The 26,880-nt window shown below is 37.5% G+C and overlaps 1 protein-coding gene across 1 annotated transcript in view; it reads right to left on the bottom strand.

Moving 5' to 3' along the window:
- ABCB11 (ATP binding cassette subfamily B member 11) overlaps window positions 1-26,880 on the bottom strand; it is a 110,112-nt gene that overhangs the window by 47,230 nt on the left and 36,002 nt on the right. Inside the window, exons 6-14 of the mRNA XM_023189708.2 lie at window positions 25,837-25,924; window positions 24,563-24,696; window positions 22,609-22,780; window positions 19,689-19,813; window positions 15,219-15,393; window positions 9,009-9,122; window positions 5,792-5,902; window positions 3,532-3,657; window positions 1,655-1,858 (exon numbers count right to left, since the gene is read on the bottom strand). Coding sequence (XP_023045476.1) covers window positions 1,655-1,858; window positions 3,532-3,657; window positions 5,792-5,902; window positions 9,009-9,122; window positions 15,219-15,393; window positions 19,689-19,813; window positions 22,609-22,780; window positions 24,563-24,696; window positions 25,837-25,924 — 1,249 coding nt within the window. The remainder of the gene's footprint in view (window positions 1-1,654; window positions 1,859-3,531; window positions 3,658-5,791; window positions 5,903-9,008; window positions 9,123-15,218; window positions 15,394-19,688; window positions 19,814-22,608; window positions 22,781-24,562; window positions 24,697-25,836; window positions 25,925-26,880) is intronic.

The following is a 26,880-nucleotide window of genomic DNA, read 5'->3' on the forward strand; positions in this document are numbered from 1 at the left end:
GTCTTAAATATCTATCTTAGAAGATTAAAGCACAGAACAAATCCTTGTCTCTTTTCTCTTGTTAGACAACACAGCAAAACAGAATGCAAAGGCTGTTTTTACATTATGAATAAAAGGTCAAACTAGCTTTATAAGGATTATCATTGACAGAAGATGGTTACTGATTATCTCACAGGTCTAGCACAACATTGGAATCTAATAATTAGGTATTAACAGTCAGACACTTATCTTACTTATTACTAACCAACATGAATTGAGCCCCTACTGTGAATAAAGCATGGTGCTGAGCTTTTTACACATAACATCTCTTTTAGTTCTCATAGATACCTTATGAGGCAGGTGCTGCTATTCGCAACTGATGAATAAGGAAACACTGGGCCCAAAGAATTAAAGTAACTTGAGAAAGTTCATAAAGCCTATAAACAGAGAAGCTGGGATTTGTATCAAGGCAGTCTGATTCTAAAGTTTTATACTCTTCAACTACTAGGCTATATCATAGCCACAGCTGCAATCCTATTCATAAAGAGAATTTAGAAGGCCAAAAGGGAAGTGTTCAAGATCACTGACTCTGAAGGCAGACCACCTCATTATGAACCTTGTCTTTCCACTTACATGCTGTATAATCTTGAGCAAGCTCTTTGACCTCTTAGAACCTCAGTTTTCTGGCCGGGCACGGTGGCTCAAGCCTGTAATCCCAGCACTTTGGGAGGCCGAGACGGGCGGATCACGAGGTCAGGAGATCGAGACCATCCTGGCTAACACGGTGAAACCCCGTCTCTACTAAAAAAATACAAAAAACTAGCCGGGCGAGGTGGCGGGCACCTGTAGTCCCAGCTACTCGGGAGGCTGAGGCGGGAGAATGGCGTAAACCCGGGAGGCAGAGCTTGCAGTGAGCTGAGATCCGGCCACTGCACTCCAGCCTGGGCGACAGAGCGAGACTCCGTCTCCAAAAAAAAAAAGAACCTCAGTTTTCCATCTGTAGATGGAGATAATAATATTAGCTGCTTAAGAGGGCTGTTGTGAGGATTTAATGAGTCAATAGATGTGAAGTGCTTAGAACAGTGCCTGGTATGTAGTAAGAACTGTACACATGTTACCTCTTTACAATAACTCTTCTTTGACTTAGCAGACCATCGGTGGCAAAATCCATTTAAGTATAATGCTGAGGAGTTGGCTTTTGCAGTTGTTGTTGCTTAGAATGGAGATATACAAAGAATTGTTTTTGACACAATATTAGCTGCCTAAGCACAAGACAGTTATAAGAGTAGACGTCATTAGATTATTGTGCAAGTTATTGCAACATGACGTTTAGCATCTGCTTAGACAAATGCTTAATAAAAGGAATAAGGACACTGTATCTATGTCAAAGGAGTTTTAAAAAAGATAGTTCCCCATTTTGGTAGATGTTTAATATATTACCAACAAAGGGAGCTTTTCAAAAGAAAACTTCCTTTTTTGATAGATTTGAACATATAAACAGTGTATTTTCAGATGAAAGGAAAAAAACTCATAGTACTTTTTCAGACATGAAACTAAAATATGGCTTAAGAATTTAATTACTTGGGAATCATATGAAAAGAAATGTGTATAATTGTGCCACTTTTTTTCCTTCTATGACATCTTGGTTTCTCCCAGGAATGTACAGCTAGGGTACCTGTGGCAGGTCCATGATGAAGTTGTACGCATTGGCCTCCTTGGCAGCTTGGACTATGTCTTCCATTGTTGCATCTTCTCTGCCGTAGCGAATATTTTCTGCAATGGTGGTAGAAAACAGAACTGGCTCTTGCTCCACGATCCCAATCTGATCTCTAAGCCACTGAATGTTAAGAGAGCGAATGTCATGGCCATCCACGGTCACCTAGAGAGCATGGGCACAACATCACAACTTTTGGAACCTCTCAGGGTTCTGAATCATAATAGTATGTCATACTTGACCAATGGGCAGAAAAAATAGAGGCCAATAAGGTTCTAATGGAAACAATTCCTCTTGAAATGTGGTTCTTTATGTAAGGATGATAATATGTAATTGAAATCAAGTACAGCTGCAGAACAATTCATTGTAGAAACATAAATGATGTAAATAAAGTCACTTAATTTAACACCACTGGCCCAGGAATGGACAAATTTTTGATTCCAGTAAAGAGTAGAGTCAGTTATTCACTGTATTTTAAATATTTTTATATCTTTTGAGTTTTGATGAAAATGGACTCAAAAGATACAGTAAAAATAAACAATGATCCCTATCTTGTATATATGGTTTATAGTAAGTCTTATTTCTGGCCAGATTCATCAAATAACACTTTGCTGTTAAAAAGCAAGTGAAACTATCAGTGGGAGCAAATAAAAATCACTATTAGTAAAAATGTAAAAATCTTCTATCAAGAAACTATGATTTCTATATATCCAGAGTGCAGTTATGGTAGTATGTAGTGAAGAATACCCAATCAGAGAGGAGATGTCTGTGAAAAAGGAAAACTCTGTTATATTTGCCATGCCTGTGTAATATTATATGCATGATAGAGAACTCATTTTGTTGGAGCCATTAAATACACAGTTAAACGATTCCGTCTCAAGGCATCAAGGAGACGCTGACAAGAATGATTTTGAGACAGAGTGAAAAGAGCATGGGCTTTGGAACCAAACACACCTGGATTCAATCCTGACTTGATCATTTACCTGCTGAATGACCCTAGACAAGTCTCCATCTCTCTGACTCTCTGCTTCCTTGTTTGTCAAATGGGCCTATGTACCTTTGGGGGTCATTGTGACAATAAGCAATTATTTCAATAAAGTATCTGACACATAATATGTGATAAATAAATGGCAATTACTAATACTCATTTTTCTTAGTTTCTTAGGACTGCTATGTCTTAATTTCAAGTCCTGTTATTATTCCTATACTTAGTGTTTGGAGAACTTAAGGACACAATAACATTTTTGTTATAATACAAAGAAAAAAGTGGAATAGATAGTTCACTGAAGAGGCATCGATAGCATTTTAAATGTACAGTTAATTATAGTCAAGCGATGGGGATACATTCTGAGAAATGAGTCCTCAGGCGGTTTCATCATTGGTGAACATCACAGTGTAGTTACACAAATTTAGATGGTGTATATATATATATATTTCCAAATGTCCTAGCACTATTACTAAAATCAATCATTTCTCTTAACTTAATCTGCAATGCCAACATGAAGTGACATATGTCAGATTTCTATATATGGTCCATCATAATCTTACGGAACCACCATCATATATGAAATCCATCACTGACTGAAATGTTGTTATGCCACACCTGACTGTATCTGTACATTCAGTTACATTACACAGTGAATGGAATTGACTGGTTATTCATTGAACACTGTTACCATGTAGGGAGCGTGTCTCATCAATTCAGTAACAAATCATTAAGTTAACAACTATGCATGCCAGGACAGTCTCAATGTATGCCACGCCTTTCTGTTTGATCAATATGCTGCCATTTGCCCTTTACTGTCCCATGTATTGAGGAGTTTCTGGAAGACACTCACCATTCCTTCACAGGGATCATAGAATCGCTGAATGAGCTGCAGTGCTGTACTTTTTCCAGCTCCACTGGGTCCTACCAGAGCTGTCATTTCCCCTGGTTTAATGACCATGTTGAGGTTATTTAGAATCTGGAGAAGAAAGAAAAAGCAAAGTTCAGATTGTCACTGTTTACCAAATCAAACAATTGGGCTACAAGTGCAGATGCTTTCTGTGGATACTCGGTGTCCGTGTGTGTATTTACGTATGCTGCCAAAGCAATGTCCACTGATATCCATCTATAACCAGCAAAAGAAGACATTGGCAAGGATGAGGTTTTGGCATTTAGCACATTACTTAATTATTTAACTGAGAGCCATGACCAAGAAATGAAATGATGTACGTTGACACAGGTGAAGTAAATAAGACATGTTAACTTTTGAAATTATGTTCCAAAATCTAATTTAAAATATTCCTGACATACTAGGATAAGGAGACTATGCCAATTAGTTAAAGAAAAAAAACCATTAAGTTAGAAATATAGTACTAATTTACTGATCATGGATTAACAGTAAGGTAATTTGCAGATTTTAAGCCGTCCTTCTTGTGTATGGTGTATGAACATACCATTTGAATAAACTTACTTAATAAATATTCATGGTGTGTTTGCTAGGTAAAGACTGAATGCTGGCTAGTAGGTCTTGCGAGGAAAGAATGAGAAGCTAATTCATAACTATCTGTCAAATATTTTCACCAATTAAGAGGTGATTTTTGTACTGATTATGGAAAATGTGGTTTGGGGTCCTCTGTGTCACAAAATCTCACACTTTTCATTTCACACTACGAGTCAAACTTGCAAATACATTTTCACTTATTGGTCTGTATTGGACTGTAAGCTCCCAGGGCAAGCAGGCATCAAATGTGCTTGTTTATCATTACAGGCCGGTACAATCTGGCACACAGAGGGTTAAAAACATACTTGTACTATGAATAAATACATATAGGTTTAAGTAAGGAGATTTTATTTTGCTATTAAAAGTAATGGCCAAAACCATACTTGCTTTCCACCAACGTAATATAAGCTTTAGCTATCCATTCAAAAATATTTACTGAGTGTGTACTACTTTGTAATTTATAGCTTATAAAGCACCTTTACATACATTACAACATTTGATGTTTAGGTAGATATGTAATAGATAATAAAAATATACTTTAAGTATGGAATCAGAATATATATTTACTTATGTTTTATATATTTATGTATATAATATAGGTAAATAGAGATATACACTTATATTTGTACATTTGTCATATATATTTATAGATATATTTATATTTACCTACATACCGATAATGTAGGTATGTATATATAGATATAAAATATAGGTAAATATATATTTACATATCATATATTTATGTATTATATACTATAAATATTATATAAACATTTACCTGCATTTTATGTATATGTTTACCTTCTTTCTGTATATATTCATATATTAAAAGAGAGAATGATATATATATATGATAGGTATGTAGTGTCAGAGTTAAGTTATGCTAACAAAATGGGATTTAGTTCTGTGCAGATAACAGAAATATTATTAAGAGAGAGTAGCTAGAGATACTCTGTTGAAAATGAGGAATAAGCGTAATTTCAAAGCCAATTTATTCAGGGGTAGTAGATCCTAATTTTCCTGTAGAGTAAATTGCCTTTAAAGATAATTTAAAGGTAAGAAATTAATTTTTTTTCACCATGTGCCCTGAACAAGACACCGGAGCATAATATCACAAGGATACCTTTCTATAAGGGCTGATGCAGTGGCCCTAGTGAATTTACAGATGGGAAGTAAAAACCTACATAATGGTAGCTTTCCTTTGCCACTTCATACCGTACACTCAGTGTCCTCCACTTTCTGCAGTCTCTACGAAGGTTGGGAGGAACCTGTGCTTCTTGATTGTTCTAACTGCCTTGTCATTTATCTAGCACATGCATAGAAAGACAGGACCTGCCACTCATTTTGACAGAGCGTCCTATGGTTCTTTTAGCCTGAATGTGCTGCCAGACTGTGTCCCAACCAGGGGATTTGCACATTATGGTTATCACAAAGGAATGTGGTGTGTTGCCTGAGATGAGCCAACACCAGAGGATACTTCCAGAGAAATACACCTCTATTCCCTATTCCTGGGAACTGAGTCAGGCTTCAGAAAATGAGCAATTTGTGGTTATGCAAATAAATCATCAAAGAATAAAACATCTATTGTTCTGGGGAAAAGACCAGCACTCACCTTCACCTCTGGTCTGGAAGGATAGTGGAAGGTCACATTATGGAATTCAATTTCACCCTTGACTCGATCCAACTTGTAACCATCTTCTGACATGCAGTCAATGATGGGTTTCTGGAGTGAAATACAAAAGGAACACAGTGTAAATTCAAACTAAGATGCACAACTCAATTCAAATTGTAAATTCAAACTAAGAAACATCTTTGGCATATCTCTGCAATGTTTTATCTGGTTGTTGCTCTGCTTTATGAGTAAATTCAAATGAAGATGTATATATTTATTGTGCCTCTTAGTTTGCATGTATCTTAATTTGAATTTACTTTGAGCAACAACCAGATAAAACATTGCAGATATGTGCCAAAGATATTTACACATTAAACATTTATTAATAATAGTGAGAATAATCACAACTTATTGAGATATTATATATTAACATAATACATATTTAATTAATTTAATTGCTATTACTTATTGACTTATTACAGAGATATTATATGTGTACTATTATATAATACATATGTTGTATTAATATTATAAATGTATAATATATGTTAACAATATTATAATATATTTTATATTACTATATTACTAAGATAATACAGGAGACAATGTACAAGGTGTTTTCATACTTTTATTTACATAATTGTCACCATGACCAAACTAGACAGGTGATATGCTCATTTTTCAGTTGAAGAAGTGGAGAAATTGCAGAGAGATTAAGTTTCTAGGACCATGCAACTAATCAACCAATCTGGGGTCCAAGGGTATTCTTTTGAGTATCCATGGTAGATGATGTTTAAAACTGAGTGTTCCTAAATGATGTCTTCAAATGCTACCAACTTTCAATTCTTGTCCTGAATTTCACCTCTTTTGTTAAGCAAGAAGCCCAATCTAGAGATTAACCACTCTGGTTAATCAGAGCAAAGTGAGGGCATCCTCCTGCTACCAGAACACTCCAGCATCATCTTCTTCCCTTGTCCATAACTGGTGATGGAAATTCATCACGTATTAGTCCATTTTCACACCACTATAAAGAACACCTGAGACTGGGTAATTTAGAAAGAAAAGAGTTTTAATTGATTCACAGTTCCAAATGGCTGGGGAGGCCTCAGGAAACTTACAACCACGGTTGAAGGCAAAGGGGAAGCAAAGCACGTCTTACATGGTGGCAGGAGACAAAGCGGGTAGGGGAAACTGCCACTTTTAAACGGTCAGATCTCATGAGAACTCCCTCACTATCACAAGAACAGCGTGGGGGAAAATGCTCCTATGATCCAATGACTTCCCACCAGGTCCATCCCTTGACACATGGGGATTACAGTTCCAGAGAAGATTTGGGTGGGGACATAAAGCCAAACCATATCAATCACTTTAGCTCTATTTAAGAGTATAATGTAATCTGCCTCCTTATTGGGTTGCTAATAAAGATAATAATTTTTAAATGCCTTAATTTTTTAGTTTCAGGGCACTTTTAGTCATCATCTTATTTGAGCATATAACAACCTTAAGAAAGAGGTAGAATTTGAATAAATCGACATCAACTTTTTTTCTTTTTCAGAGATAGGGTTTCATTCTGTCACCCAGGCCAGAGTGCAGTGGTGTGATCATAGCTCACTGCATCTTCAAACTCCTGGGCTTAGGCCATCCTCGCATGTCAACCTCCTGACTAGTTGGGACTATAGGCATGTGCCGTGACACCCAGCTACTTTTAAATTTTTTTGTAGAGACAGGGTTGCCCAGGCTTGTCTCAAACTCCTGGACTCAAGCTATCCTCCTGACTTGGCCTCCCAAAGTGTTGGGATTACAGGTGTGGGCCACCATGCCTGGCCATCGATGAACATTTTTATGTGGTTTTCAACAATCTCTTTGCATATGAAACCCCAAATTATAAAACAGATAAAGCAATGAGTCAGTTCCTTAGTAGGTTACAACTTCACTGTTTGGCAAAAAAGTATCAAACAGGGGACAGGAAATCAAACAGGTTCAGGGAACCCACAAATCACCTCTGGATTTCCAGGGCTTGCTTTGGACTCAGCTCAGGGCATTTTTTTTTTTTTTTAAGAGAGAAAGAGCAACAGATTGCCAACTTCCCCTTCTGTTTATTTGTTTTTTGAGACAGGTTCTCACTCTGTTGCCTAGGCTGGAGTGCAGTGGCGCAATCATGGCTCACTGTAGCCTCGGCCACCCTGGGCTCAGGTGATCCTCCCACCTCAACCTCTTAAATAGCTGGGACTACAGGCACATGCCACCGTGGCTGGCTAATTTTTGTGTTCTTAGTAGAGACAGGTCTTCACCATGTTTCCCAGGCTGGTCTTGAACTCCTGGGCTCAGGCGACCCGCAAACCTTGGCCTCCCAAAGTATTGGGATTACAGGCAAGAGCCACCATGCCTGGAGTGTTCTTGGATTTTGACTCCCTAGCTTGGCCTCCAGTGTGCTTCCATAGACTAATCAACAAAATCCCTTTTTGCCATATGTAGAAGATAAGCGAATTTTATGGACATGGCCTTGAAGTCCTGCATGGTATGGCCCTTCCCATGCCTCCAGCCTCTGCCCCTTGTTCACTCTATTCAGTTGCATTGGGCTTGTTTCAACTTCTTTAAATCAGCAACCTTTCCCAACCTGGGGGCCTCTCTTCCATGAATGCCCTCCCTGCTCTTACTTCCCATACCCCACCCCCTCCAATCCTCCTATGCATGGCTGACTCTTCTTCAGTTCTCTGCTCAAATGCTGCCTCCTCAGAGATAGCATTGGCTGTCACCACCAAGCAATTTAAAGACTCCTTCTCCCACCCCAGTCGCTGTCACATTGCCTATTTCATTTCCTTTATTTACTTACCACTCTGTTATTGTCTTATCTTTGAATGTACATACTTCTTTACTGCCTGTCCTCTCCCAGCATGAGTAAAGAACAGGGTTCTTACTTGTTTTCTTTTGCATTCACTCCCTTGAGGCAGGAGAATTGCTTGAACCCAGGAGGTGGAGGTTGCAGTGAGCTGAGATTGTGCCACTGCACTCCAGCCTGGGCAACAAGAGCGAAACTCCATCTCAAAAAAAAAAAAAAAAGAATTGGCACCAGCACATGATAGCATTTAATATAATAAGTGTTGCTGAATTAAGGGCCTTGTGATAGCTTCTATTTTTAACATTAAGGTAAATTCTTAATGGGTGTTCTGCCCCAGCCCCCACCCGTTAATGGACTTTACTTTTGGCTTTTACATACCCTGTCTATTGTCTCAAAAATGCTGGTGGCTGCTGCACGTCCAGTTGCAAAGGCTTCCAAACAAGGAGAGGCATTGCCAAGATTTAAAGCTCCTACTATGACACTGAGGAAAATCTGAAATGAAAAGAGAGAGAGATTTTTCATGTGTTTTTGTTAATGTATAAATAGTAATTACTATCATTTGGGTCATCCATGTTAACTCAGAGAGTTATCAGAAATTTCTTCTGTGGGTTCGAAAGCTAGCTCTTTGGCTGTTTGGAAATACCCAAAATAGTTTTTGTTCTGTAAAGCATCTCCAATTTTTCCACTGTTATGATTCAGAAGATCACTTTATTTTTTACTGAATATTACTCTTCTGCAAACTAGAACTGTTTTGAAATGAGTAAGAAGTCTAAGCAAGGTAGCATGTAGACCCAAAGTGGACTTGAATAGTGATTTGATCATTGAATTCATTATATAATCAACCTTATAGTGATTTTCTGGTTAAAGGGTTGCCTAAAACAACACAGACACTAAGATCAGCCTGACTATTCTAGAGGCTGGTACATGCAAAACCAACCTGCTACTGCTGTTACCGCTATACTAATGCTGCTATTATAGTAGTCACTGGGATAACTACTGCAACTACTATGAATAACAGTAATAATAACAATAATAACAGGTATGTTTCTGAGTGTTCTATCTGTATTATTTCATTTTATCCTTACAACAGAAGAGTGAACAGACAGGTATGGAGGCTCCTAATTTGCATTAGGTTACAACACGTCATAAGTAGTAGAGCAGAATTTGAATCCAGGCTTTTGACTGCCATTCTACCTAGCTCCCAGACTCACCTGTTGCTGGCTGCATGCAGGAGGAGTGATCAGGTTCCTGTGCAGACTTGGGGCAGCTGTTCTTTGACTCACCAATGCAGTCATCTCATTACCTTAGGGGAAGGCTACCTGATCATACCCAGATGTTCCTACCAAATAACACTCTGTTTTATTTATATCAGCACTGTTTGTAAAGGTGAGGAAGAGGCAATAAGGCAAATCCTCAAGTTGGCCTCCAGAAGGAATACCATTCTCCTCTCTACCCTGTCAACCAAAGAATGGTCCCACTCTTGTGACTCACATAGAGGATGTTTCATTGGCTACAGTCTACTGCCAAGCCAAAGAGTGGCCCTGCATGAATGTAGTCTTTTTCAGGTAATCAAATGATCCTGGTCTGTGATGGTTTCCATAGGCCAGACCCTTCCCATTTGTTCTATCACACTGGGGCAAATTGCCCGAGTCTCTCCTGCTTCTCTTTCTTCCCTGTGGCTGCAGTGGCTGAACCATGGAAAGTCTCAGAGCCTCTCAGCCATGTCTCTCCCTCTTCAGTAACCTCTTCATTCCACACATTAGGATGATTAACGGGGCCAGGGCTGCCCTACGTGGGTGGTGGGTTAGCCCACTCACGCTTTCTCCCTAGAGTCCTAGCCTATGCACAGGGACAAAAATTATCTCTTCATCTCCTTTTCCTCAACTATGGCATGTGGTTCCTCCCATAGGCAGATTATGTAATCTTTCAAGCCCCCATTTCTTCATCTGCAACACAGGGATAATGATAGCATATATTTCATAGGATTATTACAAGGATCAAATGAGATAATGTGTGTAAGGATGATTAATCCAGTGCTAGTCACTTCAATGGTAGTAATGATGTTGGTGATGATGATGCTGACAGTGAAGAAAGTATTGAGGTCCCACACTTAGGAGGTGGTAAAGGGACAGACAGAACACTTCTTATGGTCTAATTTAGTTTCAGACCACACGCATTGGAGTTTTTCCTACCTCAGCAAAGGAACCTTCCATTTGCCCTAGATCCAGGGCCAGCAAACATTTTCTGCAAAAGGGCCAAATAAGTGTTTTAGGCTTTTCAGGTCATATGGGCTCTGAAGTAATTACTCAACTCTGCCATGTAGTATAAAAGCAGCCACAGACATATGTAAATAAATGACTGTGGCTCTGTCCCAGTAAAATGTTATTTATAAAAACAGGCGGTGAGCTGGATTTGGCCTGTTAGCCATAGTTTGCTGACTCTTGGCTGACTGGAGGCCTAAATTGAAGTTTGGGGTCCAGCTCTTTGAACAGCTCTCTGGAGCGGGAGGAGTGAGTGAGACAGGACAAAAGCACATTCCCAAACCATCACAGTAGCTAGCAACATCCCAATAAGCCATCACTTGTCACTCTGAACATCATATTCTTTAGCCCTGTGAACAGCAGAAGTAGTGTAGACAGAGAGATGGGAAGAGAGACTGCTGTGGAACAATCAAGCTATGGGTGTGCTGGAGAAAAACGGGTCCATGGCCTCTGGGAAGACAGAGTCAGAGGCAGGAAAACAGTGGTTAATAGGCGCCAAAGTCAGGGAGACCTGAGTTCAAATCCCTCTCAATGTCACTTGGCACATATTTCTTGACCTCATGGCCTCAATTTCATTTTTAAGTGGTAGTATAATGACACCAATTACAGAATGAGATTGAGAGCATTACATGCAGTAATTTTGTTACATAATACATAACTCAGTGCTTGACACTTTATATATACTGAATGAATGTCTCTCTCCATTATGTGATTATTTTTATTAATGAATTCTGAAACTCAAGAGAGTCATGAAAGAACAACCTTCTGCACCATTTAGGTCCCCTTTGTCTTTCCCTACCAGACTACAGGGTGTATTTTTTCTCTGTGTACAAGTGATACTAATTACAGTCACTTATGTGAACTACTTACCATTTATGCCTGATTACCATGCAGCCAGTGATGATTTTGTGCATCACAAAATGTACTAGATTAATCAAATTGTTAATTAGTTTTGTGGATTAAAACACTCAACTCAGCCCATGCACACTCAGCCTTCATAGTTTGCTGCTCAGAAGTTTGGCCAAGACCTCACTGAAAGAGAGAGAGAGAGAGACACACACACACACACAGAAAGACAGAGTGACAGAGAGAGAGAGAGAGAGAGAACACGGAGTATAGTGTTAAAGAATGCATTTCATCTTCCCAAAGGAAATTTTCTCTTAAGATATAAGCAGACGCTTACAGAAAGATGTTGGGAGTAACAGGTTAATAATTAGTGATTAAAGTGTTAGAGACCCATAGTATGCCATGCCTGCACATAGCAAGGACTCAAGAAATAATCAGTTGAAAGAATAAATTATTTACAAAAGTTAGAGTAGCTCACTGTACAATGGGCAGAAAATTTAAAGATGAGAGCCATAAAATTGGATTCCTACTACAGACGGTTACCAAAGGGCTTTTTATTCAAGTGCTTCCATTGGAATTGTATATTATTTGATTTTCAATTTAGCAATTCACTTTTCCCTCTGAACCATTATTATTGTATACCTCTATCCTCTCCTTGTAGGCATGGAATGAAGGGAAAAATAAGTTTTCTCAATGCTCGTCTTCTTGCATAGTAAGTATATATAAGCAGCTAGGACTAAGGCCAACTACTGATATCCCTAGTTTGGTAAATGTCAAAGTTCTTAGGAGGAATTGGATTAATAAAGACAAGGGACTATAGTTACAATTTGGACCTGCAATACTTCACTGGCTTTTCCAATCTGCAAAAAATGTATCTAAGTTGTTAAGAAGTGGTTAAATTATAAAATTGGTAACACTTCCCATCCATACTATCTCTTTAAAGTTTACAAAACACATTAACCTGTATTATCGTATTTATTTCCTTTAACAAAGTTCAAAAAATGTCATCCGTTCATGTTGCAAAGATAAACTGAATTGAAAAGGTTATTCTTTGTGTATTATCATGTTTAATGAAATAAAGTCCGTGACTTGGAATGATTATGGTTTAACCTCTGATAATCACTTCCATTTGCAAATCAAAATCCTACTCAATTTTCCCAGGCAATGTATTTATCTTAAAGCAGTAGATCATGAATTTTAAGCTTTCAACTAGCAAATTTCTGGTTTATAAGGTTTTGATATTTTTCATTGTTTGCTCTACCCAGAATCTGGAGCTAAAAAATTTTACTTAAGAATTTGATATAAAACTACTCGCCATCTACTTGCAGGCCAAATGAAAAAAATATTTCATTTTTTGTTTCCCTGACCTCATAGATCTTACTGTCTGAGGGTGGAAAAGGGTGGGCACAAGTGTAAATAAATGCAAATATTCAATGTCACACAAGTGCTTTGAAAAAAAAGTACAGCAAATCACAAAAGAGAATAAAAAATGGGTGAGCGTAAAAGGCCTGACTGGGAAAGTGGCATTTAGCTGAGAATTCAAACAATGATCAGAGTCCAATTGCAACAAGAGAGAGCCATAAGCTAAGGAGGAAAGGCCTTGGGAGAGGGAGCAGGATAAGAAGCCTTCCTTGACCCCAGTCACACCTGGTTATCCTGCTATTCACTGTCAAGGTTCTCCGTCCTCTGTAGCACGTCTCTATTTGTCTGTATTCATTTACATGGTTACTTATTTACTGCTTTTCTTCTCCATTAAACTGTAAATTCCATCAAGGCAAAAAAGAAAACCCCACATTTCTGTTGTTCACTGTTGAATCCCCTGCATTTTCTAAGTGTCTGGCACATAGTAGATGCTGAATAATTACTTATTGAATGAATAACTGGAAGGACAATCAAAATTAAAGGCATTAGCTACTTTAGCACAAGTAAGCAATAAAGTACATTTGTAGTACCTGTTCAGTTAAGGATGTTATTGACCTGGCATTTTAGTAACTCATTATGTTTCACAAATACCTTTATTAGTACGTATCTTGGACTACCATAAAGCTCAGTTATATGAGCTGTTAATTTTTAGCTGAAAGATCACTGACTTTCCATTTTCACGGTATATTTTCTTTTGGACTCAGAAAATCATTTCATAGCTATAAAGTCTTCAGTTAATCTGAAATTATTAAATTGTGGGTTTCATCAATTCAAATGTTTAGCATCTCTTTACTATAAAATGTATAAATATTACTTGTTTCTCTATAAAATTTCGAGAAGATAACATTGGAAAAACCCTTCTGGACTTTGGCTTAGGCAAAGATTTCATGACCAAGAACCCAAAAGCAAATGCAATAAAACAAAGATAAATAGGTGAGACTTAAACTAAAGAGCTTTTTCACAGCATAAGGAACACTCAGCGAGTAAACAGACAACCCACATGATGCGAGAAAATCTTCACAATCTACACATCTGACAAAGAACTAATAACCAGAATCTACAACGAACTCAAAAAGTGGGCTAAGGACACGAATAGACAATTCTCAGAAGAAGATATACAAATGGCTAACAAACATATGAAAAAAAATGCTCAACATTACTAATGATCAGGGACATGCAAATCAAAACCACAATGTCTCTTGCAAGAATGGCTATACTAAAAAAATCAAAACATAATAGATGTTGGCATGGATGCAGTGAAAAGGAACACTTCTACACTGCTGGTGGGAATGTAAACTAGTACAACTATGGAAAACAGTATGGAAATTCCTTAAATAACTGAATATAGAACTACCATTTGATTCAGTATTCCCACTCGTGGGTATCTACCCAGAGGAATAGAAGTCATTATATAAAAGAGATACTTGCACATACATGTTTACAGCAGCACAATTTACAATTGCAGAACTGTGGAACTAGCCCAAATGCCCATCAATTAACAAGTGGATAAAGAAACTGTGAGATATGTATATATATGACAGAATACTACTACTCATCCAGAAAAGGAAAGAATTAATGGCATTCACAGCAACCTGGATGGGATTGGAGACTGTTATTCTAAGTGAAGTAACTCAGGAATGGAAAACCAAACATTGTATGTTCTCACTCATAAGTGGAAGCTAAGCTATGAGGATGCAAAGGCATAAGAATGATACAATGAACTTTGGGGACTCAGGAGAAAAGGATAGGAAGGCAGTGAAGGATAAAAGACTACAACTTGGGTTCAGTGTATACTGCTTGGGCGATGGGAGAATCAAAATCTCACAAATCACCACTAAAGGACTTACTCACGTAACCAAATACCACCTGTTTCCCAAAAAACTTATGGAAATAAAAAAAAAAATTTGTTAAGGTATTACTAGTTTCCACAGACAGACTCCATAAAATCATTGATGCTTTTTTCCTGAAGACATCAAAGTAATAAACAAAATATCTAATCCATGGACTTTTCTGAGATACCAGAAGGAAATGCTATGTCTTGGTCAATAAGTCAAGGTACCTGGACGAGGGTTCCTGGTGTATATTCTCCTTCATCCAGGACAAGTGTGGAGCCGTACCAGAAGGCCAGTGCATAACACAAAAAGATGAGACACCACACGAATCCCGTAAAGAATCCCATCACTATCCCTTTTCTAATTCCCCAACGCTGGGCAAACACAAGATTTTTCTCATACCTGTGAAGAGAAAACATTTGAGCCAATTTCAGCAGAAACAGCTCAAGTTATAATGTTTAAGACAGGCCATGATGCAGTGGTTTTACAAAATGATCATAAAATCATCCCAAACACAGCAACTTTAGGAAGAAAAATCTCCAACAACCTTTGTGTAGTTTTTTCAAGTTTGTTTTAACCTGACAATGAAACATGTTGAAAGGACAATACTTAACAAAGCTGCCTGATTGCTGCTTGGATTGCATAGTGAGGTAAGCTTGGCCCCAAGAGAAAAAGAATTTTCAACATAAATGTATGAACAAGAGAGATCTAGTATTACTTGTGTTTGAAGTGTTTCCTTGAGTCACATGACATGTTGCTATCAGAAATAATGCAACTGGTTCCAAATAAGCAGACCAGACTATTTTGTTTCTAGCTCCCCAGGCTTGGAACTAGTGTTTGCACCAACTTATCTACAACTCAGCCATCTTCCCTGTGGCTGAGATGCTGTGTTGTGACATACGGGTCAGGTTCACAGCCATGAGACATGGATAACTGAAACTATATAGAAGTCCAATGCAAATAATAGGTTTCAGTAATTCTATGATCTAGCCATTAACAATGGGCATTGTCTCATATATAGCTCAGGCATTCTGAAACCACCTTCCTACATCTCAAGAATTGAATTCATGGAGAACTTTTAACCTTTTGCAGAACACAAACTGAAGGTCTATCCTATGTTTGTTACCATTTTTAAAACACTACACCGCCTCTTTTATTGACAATAAAAGATAATGTCTTTCATGGTGGAAGAAATATGCTACTGAAATTTTTTACAAGAAATAAAGAACCTCACTCCACAAACCAAAAGAAGTGGGGGAAAGAGGATAATACAAGGTTGTAAATCCTATTAATCTTTTTTACTTGGTGGATTTGGTAGCAACTGAGAATAACACCATCTTACCAAATTTATAACACATAAAGTAAGATTTTCTATTCAGTTGATAGTTATTTTATAAAAATCAAAGCATGGCAAATAGTAAGTACTTAATAAATACCAGATAAATTAAAGAATAAACAAAATTACATTTTAGACAACAGTATTATTTTGGCCATTTGGGTTTTTCTTTTCATTGAGAGTTAACCTCTAGAATAATGATCTATAATTTATCAACACTAATTTGTTTTTTGAGACAGGGTCTCACTCTGTCATCCAGGCTGGAGTGCAGTAGCATGATCACAGCTCACTGCAACCTCAACCTCCCCAGAATCAGGTGATCCTCCCACCTCAGCCTCCAGAGTTGCTGGGACTACAGGTGCACACCACCATGTCTGGTTAATTTTTGTATTTTTTTGTAGAGATGAGGTTTCGCCATGTTGCCCATGCTGGTCTCAAACTCCTGGCCTCAAGCAACCCACCTGTCTTGGCCTTCCAAAGTGCTGGGATTACAGGTGTGAGCCTCCGTGCCCAGCCTGTTTGACTAAATTGAAATCTTATCAGACTTTATAAAGAACATGTAGCACGGTACCTGAATAAAATGTGTTTAATTAAAAAGGTGTTCAATAAAAATGTGTGAAATAGCATTTTGAATCATGCTGGCATTTCTTTATTATTTTTTAATTGACAAAAGTTACATATATCTGTGGTATACAATATGATGGTTTGAAGTATGTATAAATTGTGGAATGGCTAAATCAAGATAATTAACATACGCATTACCTCACATACTTACATTGTGTGTGTGTGTGTGTGTGTGTGTGTGTATGTGGTGAGAACACTTACCTCTTACCTGCCCCCTCCCCCTCAAAGCCCCTAGTACCGTTCTGCTCTCTGCTTCTGTGAGTTCAACTTTGTCAGTGATATCATGGGGTATTTTTCTGTGCCTGGATTATTTCACTTAACATAATGTCCTCCAGGTTCATCATGTTGCTGCAAGTAACAGTATTTTCTTCTTTTTCAAGACTGAATAGTATTTTATTGAATGTGGCATGTAAATTTACACTCACCATATTTTCTTAATTCACTTGTCTGTTGATGGGTGCTTAGGTTGATTCCATAGCTTGGCTATTATGAATAATGTTGCAGTGAACATAAGAGAACAGATATCTCTTGACATACTGATTTCATTTCCTTTGGATATATACCCAATAGTGGGGATGCTGGATCATATGGTAGTTCTATTTTCCATTTTTTGAGGAATCCCCATACTCTTTGGCTGTCCTGATTTACTTTCTCACCAAAAGCGATCTGTGTAACAGGGTTTCATTTTCCCCACATACTTGCCAACACTTGATATCTTTCTTCTTTTTATAATGGCCATTCTTACAGATATAAGATGATATCTCATTGTGGTTTTAACTTGTGTTTCCTTGATGATTAGCGATGTGTGACATCTTTTCACATACCTGTTGTATTTTTCTTTTCGTATATTTCTATTTGTATGTTTTCTTTTGGGAAATGTCTATTCAGGTCTTTTGACCATTTTTTAATCAGGGTGTTTTCTTGTCATTGAGTTGTTTGTGTTTCTTATATGTATTGGATATTAACCCCTTATCAGATGTATGGTTTACAAATATTTTCTCTCATTCTGTAAATTGCCTCTTCACTCTGTTGATTGTTTCCTTTCTGAAGCTTTTTAGCTTGATGTAATCCCATTTATCTATTTTTGCTTTTGTTACCTGCCCTTTTGTGGTCGTGCCAAAAAAATCATTGCCTAGACCAATGTCATAGAGCTTCTTCCCTATGCTTTCTTCTAGTAATTTTTCAGTTTTACATCCTACATTGAAGACTTTAATCCATTTTGAGTTGATATTTGTGTATAGTGTGAGATAAGGATCAAATTTCATTCTTCTGCATGTGAATGTCAGTTTCCCCAACATCGTTTATTGAAGAGACTGCCCTTTCCTCATGGTGTGTTTTTGGCCTCTATATTGAAAATCAATTGACTATAAATGCATGGACTTCTTTCTGGGCTCTCCATTCTTTTCCACTGGTCTATGTGTCTGTTTCTATGACAGTCCGTGCTGTTTTGATTACTATAGTAATCAAATAGTCAAATAATCTAATAATAATCTACTACTTTCTAGTAGATTTTGAGATCAGGTAACATGATGCCTCCAGCTTTGTTCTTCTTGTTCAGGATTGCTTTTGCTGTTCAAGGTCTTTTGTGGTTGCATAAGAAATGGCAAAAATGGGTATTTTTGTCTTGTTCCTGTCTTAGTAGGAAAAGCTTTCAAATTCTCACTTTGAGTATGATTTAGCTGTGGGCTTGTCATATGTGACCTTTATTGTATTGAGGTATATTCTTTTTATACCTAATTTGTTGAGAGTTTCTGTCAGGAAAGGATGTTGAATTTTGTTAAATGATTTTTCAGCATCTATTGAGATAACATATGGTTTTTGTCTTTCATTCTGTTAATGTGGTATATTACATTTATTGACATGTCTATGTTGAACCATCCTTACATCCTAGGGATAAATCCTAGGATCATGGTGAATGATTCTTTTCATGTGCTATTCAATTTGGTTTACTAGTATTTTTGTTGAGCATTTTCACATCCATGTTTATCATGGATATTGGCCTTTGATTGTCTTGTAGTATCCTTTTCTGGCTTTGGTATCAAGGTAATATTGGCCTTGTAAAATGAGTGTGAAGTATTTCCTCCTCTTTAATTTTGTGGAATAATTTGAGGAGGACTGGTACTAGTTTTTCTTTAAATGTCTGGTAAAATTCAGCAGTGAAGCTATCAGATTCTGGGCTTTTCTTTCATGGAAGACTTTTTATTACTGATTCAATCTCCTTACTCATTATTGGTATGTTCAGATTTATTTCTCTTTATTTTTCCATGATTCAACCTTGGTAGGTTGTATTTTTCTAGGAATTTATCCATTTCTTCTAGGTCATCCAATTTGTTGGCATTTGTTTTTAATAGTCTCTTATGATCCTTTGTACTTTTGTGGTATCAGTTGTAATGTCTCATGTAGGCTTTTCTTTAATGACAGCAAACAGCATTATAGACTGATATGAGGTATAATATGTGTACATAAATACCATCAGAATTTGAAATAAATATGTACTCTAAGTTCGCTTTCTAAAAATTGCCAACTGCAACATCTTTAAAAACATACTGCTAAAGGCTTGGGACTTCTTATAGTGCTTTGACCAATCTAAATTTTTCTGCTTAGCTCCCTCTTGAACAAGTACTTCCTCTGGAGGCCGTAGACCAAGGTGGGTCTGCCACTTTGCACAGACTGAGAGATTCAGGGTACTACACTGATTGATGAAATTAGGGGAAGAATCAGATCCCAATTAACCAACCTTTCAACCTCTTTTTTCTCACCACCAAAAGCAGCCACCGTTCTCATTGATGAAATGACTTCATCAGCCACCACCCCTGCTTTGGCATAGGCCTTCAGTTCATAGTCCGTAAACTTGGACACACTCTAAAAATCAAAAAGAAGAAAAGAAAATGTGAAGTCCAAGAAATTAGGTAAGTCAGTCTGTCATTTAGATTCATTTAGCATGTGGCATAGTTTAATACAATATCAGATTCTCACTGTAACATCATTGACAGGAGGAAGAAATCTGGTCCAGATTTGGTCTATGGTAAGCTTCATTCAGGGTTGTTTGTTTGTTGATATATCAAAATGAACCTACTAAAAGTAAGAACCTCCTCACAGAATAAGTTCCAAATAGGACATTCTGTGAGACTAAAGTGTTTCAGTCATTATACTAATAAAGTGTTAAGTTAGACCATGTCATAGTTCATTGCTATTAGCCAATGACCATTGCATAATTTATAGACAAACACCAGAGACACATGCAGATATCATGACTGGGTATAATATATGGCATATAACATATAGAGTATAGGCATGATGTTGAGAGATGATTCCACAAAAGAAAGTTCATTTTCACTCAGTTGGAGACGCTCAACTATGTAGTTTTCATTTTTACAAAAGGAAATGAAAAGACATCTGTACTTAACAGTAGACACGTTACTTTTTCTAAAATTGACTTGGATTGAGTCCTAGTCAAAATGAACCCCCAAAGAAACCCCTGGCACAGATAAATAAATAAGAAGAGGAAAAAACACATATTGCAGAAGATCAACTAGTTCAGAAATATAAAAAAATATATAATACCCAGATTAAGGGAGTTTATCTTCCAGTAGTTTTTCCAAACTTTTAGCAGCAAAACTCTTATCAAAATCTTAGATGGAATTCTAAGATGTAAGTTAAGTAAGTATTCATAGTAGTTTCAAAAAATAATATATTTATTTCATCAATGTACATTTTATAAAACATGTGAATAAAAAGTGTAACAGTAAGGAAAGTGAGGCTTTTTTTTTTTTTTTTTTTTAAAGAGCCAGGTTCTTGTTCTGTTGCCCAGGCTGGTGTGCAGCAGCATGATTCTAGCTCACTGCAGCCTCAAACTCCTGGACTCAAGCATTTCACTGGCCTCAGCCTCCTCGGTATCTGAGACTATAGGCACATGCCACCATGCCTGGCTATTTAAAAAAAAATTTTTTTTTTTTTTGTAGACATGGGGTCTCACTGTGTTACCAAGACGTGAGGCTGTTTTTATTAACATTAAAGTTTACATTTGAGCCTGGTGAAGTTGCTTGTATAGTTTGCTTTATAGTTGCTTGTAGAAGTTTGTTGTATAAGAACAAGCATACACAGACTTGAAAGCAAGACAAGACATGTGCAGACCTACAACATTCCAAATCAGTGACATGTTTATGGAAAGCTGGAAATGGGTACTGAGATGACTAGAGAAGCTAAGCCTTAGATCTGTTTAAAACCAAGTGAACTGAGCTATGTTTTAACCTCCAACATGTTGAAATGTGGCCTATGATCCATGTGAGTGTGTATATTACTTTATCACAGGTTTGAAGAAAGAGATTAGTCTATTTGGAAAAAAATGAACAAAATGTTTGCAAAACCCCTGAAGCTCTTCTGTGGAAGTTGAGTGTTCCCTGGAGTATAGCTGAAAAGTGGTTAGTAGGAAAGACTGTTGTAAAGCTTGAATGATATAGTGGATTGTAAAATATATACATCTCTCTTTAGCAATTGATTCTGTGCCTGACACTGCTTAAATGCATATCGTGGATTATTCTCTGAATCATCATAATGTTTTTGGGAGGTATTATCCCTATTTTAAAGACAAAGAAAGTGAGGTTTTCATGGGTTAAATGGATTTTTCCTGAGTCATACAATCTATTGGTGGTAGAGCCAAGTGATGACCTAGGGAAATGGAGTGAGCTCTTTGCTATTGTCACTTAAAACCATTTTCTATATTATCTGGGAAATGTTTGAGTAATTTAGTCAGTGGACTGTGAGAATATTTTGCTATTGAGCAATAGGAAATTAGTACCTATTGCTCAATAATGTGTGAGTATGTATGCAGTTTTTCAGTTAAATTCTATTCTCATTTATAGCAAATTTTTAGTATGCCTGATCCCATAACGTGCTGTCTAATGTGGCTGCTCTAATAATAATTTCTCAGTCCTTGGGAGTGTTTTTAGCTGATGTGACCCAAAATTCCTATACCTGTATGTTGTCCAGGCCTCAATACCTGGGGAACCAAGACAGTGACTGGGATAACTCTTGGAATGGGTCAAATCACTTCTCTCTGAAAGAGGTTATCTGAAAGATGAGATGAAATGGGTAAGATGAAATGGAGAACACAGTTATGATTGCAGAAATCCTTCTTATGTGCTTGTTAATGCTCTGTGTCTGTTGTGCCATTTCAGGGAAGTGCCTGAGCTTGGCAGGACATGGGGAACAATAGGCATATTGGAGAGTGAGTGGGGTTTGGAGTGAGAGCCCCTTAGACTTGAATCCTGCTCTGCCAGCGGTGCAGTCCCAGAAAAATCCCCTTACCTCTCTGAGCCTAGTTTCTTATATTTAAAATGATGTTAGCGTTCACTTTATAAGATTGTTGTAAGGATTAGAGATAATGACTATTAAGCTCCTAATAGTGCCTAGAGAAACAGTGAATGTTCAATAAATGTACTTGCTGTTAATAAAACAATATTTACCTTATTAAAACATCATTAATCCCTATTCGATGAAATGTCATTTGACACTGGGGAGTAATCTAACAAACTACATGAAAATAGTGATAATTATGTTGCTAACTATACTCAGGAAAAGGGACTCAAGCTTCACATTTTTGGTTGTTTATGAGGACAAATGTCTTCCCATGGAGAGATGCAAAAAGACATTCTTACCAGACCAATGGTGGCTGCTCCAATCCCAATGAGAGGGCTGACAGAAATAATAACCAAGGTCAATTTCCAACCCCTGAAAAATCCCAACAGGAACCCACAGATGGTCGAGGTCATGCGCTGAATGAAAAGGGCCATTTGGTCAGCTATGGCATCATTGATTTTATTAATATCACTAGAAATCAGAAAAATTTTGGTCACTAAAACTGAATTTGATCATTCAAATGTCTTGCTAAAAGTCTCAGTCTTTCCCATTTAAACATTCCCATCCCTCCATCCCCATCACCCTTGGGTAGCATTAACAGCCTCTCAAATCTTGGAAAATTTGGTGCATCTTGGGATGTTATCAAGCCTCTTTCCTCGTAGCCAACCAACTTTGTCCTTAATCTATGTTTCAAAACTGGTACTAATTGTTGATAAAGGCTTTTGGCAACCATCTTATTTGTCTTTTTCTTTTACGTGGCTAATATCCTTGCTCTGTCTTGAAAAGCCTTTCTTTATGTCTGCTGAATCCTTTCAGCCTCAAGGTTCTAGTCACATACCTCCTCGTTCATCAGTCTTGTATAATCCCCCAAGAAGTTACACCTTTCTCCCTGTGTTCCCATAACACTGTAATTAATGCTTGTGCATGTGTATGTGTGTGGAATTATTGCATTCTGCTTAGAGGCAGTATAGAGTAGTGGGGAAGAGTGCAGATTCTGGAGCCAGACTAAGAATTTGAATACAAACTCTTGTTGGGCAAGTTACTTAACCTTTTTGTGGCTCAATTTTCTTGTCTGTAAAATAAGAACAATAATAGAACCTACCCCAGTGGGTAGTAATGAGGATTGAAGTAGTGAATGTACGTAAAGCCTATAGAACAGCACCTATCATATAATAAACAATATGTGTTAGTTCTGATTATTTGCTTGCACTTCTTATTTCCCCTACTAGGCTGTAAGTGCCTTAAGAGCACAAGTACAAGGTAATTGCTACAGAATAATGATTGAATATAATTATATTAAATTCATATTCCTGAGAACACTTCCTTAACCTCTTGTCCAGATGGAGTGAATAGAGCTTGGAACCAAATAGCGAGAAAGCACCTAAGACATCACCCAGATATTAGGCCGTTGTTTCCGGCGAGGTTAGATAACTGTTCAAGGTCACAGTAAGGAGCAGAGTTAAGTGCTGGAAGCTAGGGGTCCTGACTTTCAGTATGCTTTATCTACACTGTAGAGTGACTGTCTTTCAGGGGATCTCAAAATTCAGTTCAGTAGGGTTCAACCAATTCTAATTCCTCTCATTTAGAATTCCTGGGTGGCTGTTAATGACCTAAACCAGGTGTAAACTGGATTTAAATCCAGTTACACCTGGACAGCTAAATAACCTTTTTAACTGTCTTCTATAATACTTCATTTCTAATATTTTAATTAAGGTCTACACACCAAATTGCAGTACCTTGGCTTTCAATTTTTAATGTCCATATTTGACAGTGTATTACCTATGAAAAAGTCATGCCACCTAGGAAAGCCCAATTTAAGAGATGAAACAGGAAAACTGAAAATACTTTTAAATTGTTATTGAATTTAGAAAGAAGAGTTTTATTATCCAAAAATCACACACTAACATACTGGGTTTTTTTTTTTTTTTTTTTTTGAGACGGAGTCTTGCTCTGTCGCCCGGGCTGGAGTGCAGCGGCCGGATCTCAGCTCATTGCAAGCTCCGCCTCCCGGGTTCACGCCATTCTTCTGTCTCAGCCTCCCGAGTAGCTGGGACTACAGGCGCCAGTCATCTCGCCTGGCTAGTTTTTTGTATTTTTTTTTAGTAGAGACGGGGTTTCACCGTATTAGCCAGGATGGTCTCAATCTCCTGACCTCGTGATCCGCCTGTCTCGGCCTCCCAAAGTGCTGGGATTACAGGCTTGAGCCACCGTGCCCGGCCTAACATACTGTTTTACCAGCTCTGATTTACTTACTCAGAGAATCTTGTATTCAGCTCCCCCACTGAATTGCAGTCAAACCATCCTATTTCCATTCTCATTATTCTCCTAAAGTAAAATTTTCTCATTTTCTGTATCTGACGAGCTGCGGCAATGACCCAAAAGCATATCTGGAAATGGACAAAGGAATGTTTAGCATTGCAGTGTCGGAAATTTTGTTAATTTCTTCTTTTTTTCAGAAGAAACTACTTTCAATACAACAGTTGAGAAAAGAGGGAAAGTAATTCAGAAAATGCCTCTTCTTGGGAACTAAGGTGTGAGCTCTGTCATCTGCCTGCTAAAAGTGGAGGTAAACGGAACTTTGGGCAGGGTAGCCTGAGATTTGGGTTTGAATCCAGCTCTGACCCTTAAGCAGGTCCATGTCTTCTGGATTTTACCCTACAGAGCTTCACTTTCCTCATGTGTAAAAGAAGGCTCACAGAACCAAAAATAAGGCATTATTGTTCTTAAATAACTATTTTTCATGCCATTTCTGAGTGAATTTCCCCCCGAAAGACCTGCTTAGGAGCATTCATGCATAGTTTTCAGGCAATAATTTTCAAGAAATGTAAGACAAAAATTATGACATTAGCATAAATCTAATCTGCTGATAGATTTTCCCAAACTATTAAAAAAGCCTGTTATTAAAATTCCCAATGCCTAAATGGGAAAAATTGATTCATTTCTCTTTACAAACACCACTGCCTGGAATTCTTGAATGAATGGGAAGGAATTCATTATTTTTCTACAAAAGAAAGCAAAAGATAAAATATTTTTCTTTCTTAACAAGGGTTAAGTACCTCCAAGCCCTTCCATCACTTAAATCTAAAATATGCTCTAAATTCAGCTTTTCAGAATTTGGGTTGGAATGCAGTTTGGTGAGACTTTAGCAATGCAAGAAAAAGAAAGTAAATTTTGTTTTCCTCTATCTCCCCCTCCCCCACTTTCTTCAAGCTACTCAACTACCCCCTACAAACAAACCTGCAAATGTCCATTTCTGGATATAGAAGAGAGGATGAAGTAGGAAAAGGCAGGGGAGGACAGGACATTACAACTACGAGTCTATTATTCATCTCTCTGGACAACCACTTGCATCCTCCTAAGTTGTCCACCTGAGAGAAGAATCCCTACCCATTCTCTCATGTCCTCTGGAAATAAACTGTAGTTCTTAGGGCTTCTGATTAGCCTAAAGGGTGGCAACACGTTGCATCTCATTGTAATGTCTTTGAGGTCAGATATTGATCTATAAATTATATGGAGGAGTTACTAACTTGAATATATCCTGTGATAAGTACTGCGACAGCAATTCCAGCATAGTAACTGGCAAATTTGATCATTTCGCTCTCAATGTTCAGCAACCTTTAAAAGAGGGAAAAGAATGTTCATACTTGCAAGTAGGATCAAGCTAAGACAGATTACATTTGTGGATATAGAGGGATTTAAAAAATACATATGTTTAAAATATATGTCATATATTTTAAATATATATTATATATAATATATATAATAGATACACTATATATAGTATATTTCTATTAAACATAAGTAAGACATTTTATCTATGCAAAATTATAATAAATCCAACCAAATTTCTAAATAGTACCAATCACAGAAAATATGCATATCCCCTTCATTTTTATAGGCAAAGATGCTGGGACCATGAAATAATTAATTAGCAGTCATTGGAAGCCAGGATGCCCTAAATGGCAGCCCAGGGCTTGGTCCACTTTAGTCTCTTTCATGCGTACTCATCATGCAGTGACACGGCAATCATAGGTAAGAAAGATTTTCAAAAGCCAGACAGGCTGTCTGAAAAGAAACTGATAGAATGATGTGTGCTGTAAATCAGGAGGCTTACTCTTACCTCTTCTAGGAATGCAAGCCAGCTTTTCAACTTCTCTATCTCAGAGTGACACTGAAAAATGTGCCTGTTATCTTCCCATGGGAGAGAAAAGTGTTTTATTAGCCCTGTCTTTTTGCTGACTACAGCCTAAGCTTCATTCACCAGGACAATTTCTAAGGTTGAAGCCAAAGACACTTGTGGGAAATAGCAAGAAGAAAAGTAGCAAAGAAAAATACTTCGGCATTTTTCCCAGCAGCGCTACCATGTTGCTGCACAGGGCTTGGGATTGGCAGTGCCAGGGAGGGGAGGAAAAAAATTCTGAGGTTGCTTTTAGGAATGAAGGCATTCCATAATTAGAAAATTAACATATTGGTTAATGACAGTTATGATCCTCAGGGACAAGTTACATGGTATAGAGTCTACTTTAGAAAATCAGAAAGCAGCCTGTTTAGCATGGGTTCTTCATCCCACG

The sequence above is a fragment of the Piliocolobus tephrosceles genome, chromosome 11, assembly GCF_002776525.5.
Source record: "Piliocolobus tephrosceles isolate RC106 chromosome 11, ASM277652v3, whole genome shotgun sequence".
NCBI classification, from domain to species: Eukaryota; Metazoa; Chordata; class Mammalia; order Primates; family Cercopithecidae; genus Piliocolobus; species Piliocolobus tephrosceles.